Below are 4,812 nucleotides of genomic sequence, written 5' to 3' on the forward strand. Positions count from 1 at the left end.
TCTTGTTTTATTATCAAAATGTGAAAACCCCAAATGGTTTTATATCATGCCCTTTAACTAAAACCTGTGTCGTTCCATTCTAGTAATAAGCCCAGAGTCCCCTCTGTGACCCACATACTCTCATACAGAGCTGGACTGGTATCATACACATTCCTAACACAGTGATTCCTTAAAATCATGTTGTCTTATTTGTTACTCTCATGGAAATTATTCAGTTTTTTTTTATTTTTTCATAAGTAAAAAAAAATCATAATGCTACTAAGCACCAGTGCTAGTGGTTTATACCTGAAATCCTAGTTACCCAGTAGGCTAAAATCTGTAGGATTGAGGTTTGATGCCAGCTCAGGTAGAAAAGTCCTCAAGACTACATCTCCAAAGTAACCCTCAAAGCCAGGCATTGGAGGCTCATCCCTGTAATCCCAGCTACCCAGGAGGCTGAGATCTGAAGATTGCTGCTCAAAGTCTGGGCAGGAAAGTTCATGAAGATTTTATTTCCAATCACCCACCCAAATGCTGGAAATTGAAGTGGTAAAGCTCCATCCTTGAGCAAAAAATGCTATGGGATAGTGCCCAGGCTCTGAGTTCAAGCCCTAGTACCTACACACACACACACACACACACACACACACACACACACCCCACCACCACCACCACCACCACAAAAACCAGGCTGGAAGCATGGCTCAAATGGTAGAGCATCATCTGAGCAAGTGCAAGGCCCTGAGTTCAAATTCTAGTTTGATGTAGTAATCCCGTTTGACATATGTGTAATTTTAAGAGCTAAGTGTAAAAGCACCTGGAAAAAAAAAACCTCAGCCCCTGTAAACTACTTTTACAAAGGCTAGCGTATCTAAGTCCTGCTGACAGTCAGCAAGAGGGAGAGGCAAAGTGAGTTACGAATGTCTATAGGAATCTTTTGTCATCTGATCAGCAGAAGGACCCAGCTCAAAAAGGTTTGCAAGTTGCCCCTCCTGGGAAAGGCCTGTGTTGACACACACCTCTTTGTCCAGCACCTTCTCAGAGGTACGCATGAGTGCACTAAAAAGAACCACCAGGAGAAGGAAAAGTAAAAGCTGAGTTCTTGCCCACCGAACCGAGGAAGGTGTGGTAGGGAGTGAGGCCACAGACCAACGCCCAGATTGCCACTGCCCCCACGGGCTGGCCTGGCCAGAGAGAGGCCCCGCCGTTTAGAAAAGGAACACTGACTGTCCTCCACACAGCCCCTGTGTGGGAGAGCTGGCCCTTTCCACCCAGGCCACCCCTCCCTGCTGACGGGCTCATCTGCCCGATCTGCCCTCTGCCCCTGAGCTGTTTTCCTGGAGATTGTCCACCTCCTGGCACTGACGATCCAAAGGCTGGATTTCCTCCCCTTGCTCATCCTCGTCCGAATCCGACTCGGATTCAGACTCATCGTTGTAGAAGTGGATGGTGGCTTGCACAGGGAAGCTGGCCAGCACTCTTTCTCCAGAGCTTCGCAGGTATTCTTGACGCTTTGAAATGGGTAAGTAAAGTCTGATATTTAAAACAAACAAACAGCTTCATCAATCGACCTGAACACCATCCAGAATTCCTGCTAGAGGTGTTTCTCTTCCCATCTCATCTTCCTTTGAACCCCATTCTACTGAGCTTTCTGTTTAAGACATTGGAGACGGACTCTAGTGATTCAACACCTGCAATATCTGATTAGTTATTTAGGAGACTGAGATCTTAGGATCGTGGTTCAAAGCCAGCCTGGGCAAAGAAGTCTATGAGACTCTTATCTCTTAATTGATCGGCAAAATGTCAGAAGTGGAGCTGTGGCTCAAGTGGTAGAGTGCCAGCATGGCTTGAAAAAGCCAAGCACAGGGCCTGAGGTCAAGCCCCAGTGCTAGCACACACACACACACACACACACACACACACACACACAAATGACTATTGGAGAATATAATTATTTTTCACCCTGTTGAAAATGTAAACAGCTGAATACAGTTATATCAAAAGGAAATACATATTTCTTCTTGAGAAATCTCTTATTACCTTACAGGATGCTGAAATCCAAAGGCTCCCTTCGATCCCAGAGTTTGTTGCTCGCTCCCCGGTTCATGCTAGGAAGTATCATACGAACAGTCACAGTCAGAGATCTGCCCAGAGTACCATCTTGGTTTCCAGGAGTACAAACCACCAGGCCTGAGTCCTGCCCACTCCACTCTCCATGGGGTTTGTGGAGCTTATGAATTCTCCTGCTTTGTCGGGAGAGGGAGCCACTGAGCAATTGGTTTTTCCAGCTAACCAGGGATTGCGTTCTGCTGGCTGAGCTGATTAGCTAAGCTCTGCAGAGCTGGCCGCGGGTAGATGGAACAGAGCTCTAAACACCCCACGGAATTTAAATCTGAATGCAAAAGAAGGAATTGCTTTCTGTTATTCAGATGTTGAGTTCTAAGTCAAGTAGGAGAGTGCCAGCCTTGATCGGAAAAAGCTGAGACAGTGCCCAGGCCCTGTGTTCAAACCTCAGTACTGCCATATACATTTTTAAAAGTACGTAACAGCAACTGAATTAAAACAGGCAATATTCAGATCAGTTGGGTAAAGTAGTCTAAAAGTAAAATATAGTGAAGATCTACTTTCCCACACTCCAGTTTTCTTAACTAAACATGTTACATAAATGTGCCATTCTTTCTATCCAGAATAACTTCAATGTTTTAAATCATTAATCTAGAGCCTGGCACTGGTGGCTCATGTCTAGCTACACAGGAGGCTGAGATCTGAGGATCACAGTTCGAAGCAGCCTGAAAGGAAAGTCCTTGAGTCTTATATATCCAATTAATCACCAAGTATAAAGCCAGAAGTGGAGCTGTGGCTCAAGTGGTAGAGAGCCAGGCTTGAGCAGAAAGCTGAGGGACAGCACTCAGGCCTTGAGTTCAAGCCCCAGTACTGGTGTGCATGCCTGCACACACACACACACACGTGAGTGTGTGTGTATTTAAAACCATATCAAATGCAAGTAAGTCATTACTTCAATAAGTATAAAAGGAATTAACAGTGCAGGGTAGCAAAAGAATCAAAATGGCAATTCATTTTTGCCACAAAGCCCTCAGCTTGAGTGTATTTGCTCAGACAACATCAGTTATCCCGGGAGTGCTTGCTGACAGGGCCAGAAGTACTTCAGAAAGGGTCCAATGGCAGGTGGGGACTTTTAACTGCACTTCTGGGCACTTCAGACAGGGCTCTGTTCTTATTTGCAAGGTGGCACCAGTCCGCTGCTAATGGTGCACTCAGCTTCTCTCTAAGAGGCAGATGTTCCCCTCCCCTTCCCATCTGCTAGTTAGCTCAAGAAAACCCAACTTGGAAGGATTCTTCTACACTAACCCTGACGCCGCTGTGAGACTCTAGCTTACTCACCTGAGTTCTACCTCCCAGACTTGAGGCCCTTCTGGGATAGGGGGCCAAGGGAAGGACCGAGGGAGGAGACTTTCACCATCCCTTTAGTTTAGAGATGGTGCCACTTGCTGGCTTGCCTGCTAAAAGTACAACCCCTACACTTCGCCTTACCGGACTCCTGGTTCTGGCCAGCTCAGCCTCTGTGGGTGTCCGCATCCAGGGTCTCCAAGGAGCGGGGCTGGAACTGGAAGGCAAACCCCAGGACAGGATCAGCTCCAGGCATTTCTGCTGCCTTTCTAAGGCTAGCACGTGAATCATTCTTCAGCCTGCTGTCTATCCTGGGGTCACCCAGCCTGTTTCCACCCTTGATCTCCATCTGTGGGTGACGGGTGGGCCGCAGCCCGGTTTCTCCTAGGATTCTCAGTCCTCTTGCCCTCAGACTTGGAAAAGAAAGCCCCAAGTTGGACCCATTTATCCCAGATCACAGTAGCCCCCCCCCCCCCTCACTCTGGGCTGAATTCTTCAGTCAGGGTTTTCCCCTCTTAGCGGGTGACTTGGTTGCTAGTTGTGGACTCTATGGCCTTGCTCAGTGAAGGATCTCGATGCTACTGAAATGATTCGACAGAATTCTGCCATGGCCGAAAGAGTTCTTGGGGCTGCCTGGCCCACCCAGCCCCTTCCCAACCCACCCCCACTCCACCCTCAATTGAATTTCCTTAATCTCTGCTTCTTTACCACCGGGCTGCTGTCTGGGCACGGCACGGAGTTAACTGTCACCGGTTGCTCTTTCTGTGCCTGTGGCTAAGGCTCAGGTGGCCATGGCTGGGGGAGGGGGGTACCCAGCACCCCGCTCCCCACACCACCTCCGTGAGTCCCTGGGGCGGGGGGTGGGGTGGATGGCCTCACCTCTCCGGCCGATGCAGCGGCGGGGGCCCCCTGGGATCGTCCCCGGGGCAGTGGCAGCGGCGTCCCTGCGCCTCTGGGGCTCCAGCGGCGGCCTCGGGTCCCATGGTGCCCGCGGAGGCCGTGCGTCCCGGCGGTGCCCGCGGAGCCTGGAGCCCGGAGCCCGTGCGCCCCGGCGGTGCCCGCGGAGCCCGGAGCCCGGAGGCCGTGCGCCCCGGCGGTGCCCGCGGAGCCCGGAGCCCGGAGCCCGTGCGCCCCGGCGGTGCCCGCGGAGCCCGGAGCCCGGAGCCCGTGCGCCCCGGCGGTGCCCGCGAAGGCCGTGCGCCCCGGCGGTGCCCGCGGAGCCCGGAGCCCGTGCGCCGCGGCGGTGCCCGCGAAGGCCGTGCGCCCCGGCGGTGCCCGCGGAGCCCGGAGCCCGTGCGCCCCAGCGATGCCCGCGGCGGCACGGCGCGCTCGCCCGCCGCGCTCACCTCCACGCCGCCGCCGCCGCCGCCGCCGCCAGGTTTAGAGCCGGAGGCGGGGCGGGAAGCTGGGCGGGGGGAGAAGTTA

At 52.3% G+C, this 4,812-nt stretch overlaps 1 protein-coding gene across 1 annotated transcript; it reads right to left on the reverse strand.

The window, feature by feature from the left end:
- Window positions 1-1,277: 1,277 nt before the first annotated feature.
- On the reverse strand, window positions 1,278-4,385 carry Ripply3 (ripply transcriptional repressor 3). The gene is made up of 4 exons (XM_048346801.1): window positions 4,267-4,385; window positions 3,532-3,604; window positions 2,020-2,087; window positions 1,278-1,512 (listed from the first exon to the last, which is right to left on the reverse strand). The coding sequence occupies exons 1-4, from the start codon at window positions 4,368-4,370 to the stop codon at window positions 1,278-1,280; spliced, it is 480 nt and encodes a 159-aa protein (XP_048202758.1). The 5' UTR covers window positions 4,371-4,385.
- Between the last annotated feature and the right edge of the window lie 427 nt (window positions 4,386-4,812).

This window comes from Perognathus longimembris, chromosome 5, assembly GCF_023159225.1.
Source record: "Perognathus longimembris pacificus isolate PPM17 chromosome 5, ASM2315922v1, whole genome shotgun sequence".
Taxonomy (NCBI): Eukaryota; Metazoa; Chordata; class Mammalia; order Rodentia; family Heteromyidae; genus Perognathus; species Perognathus longimembris.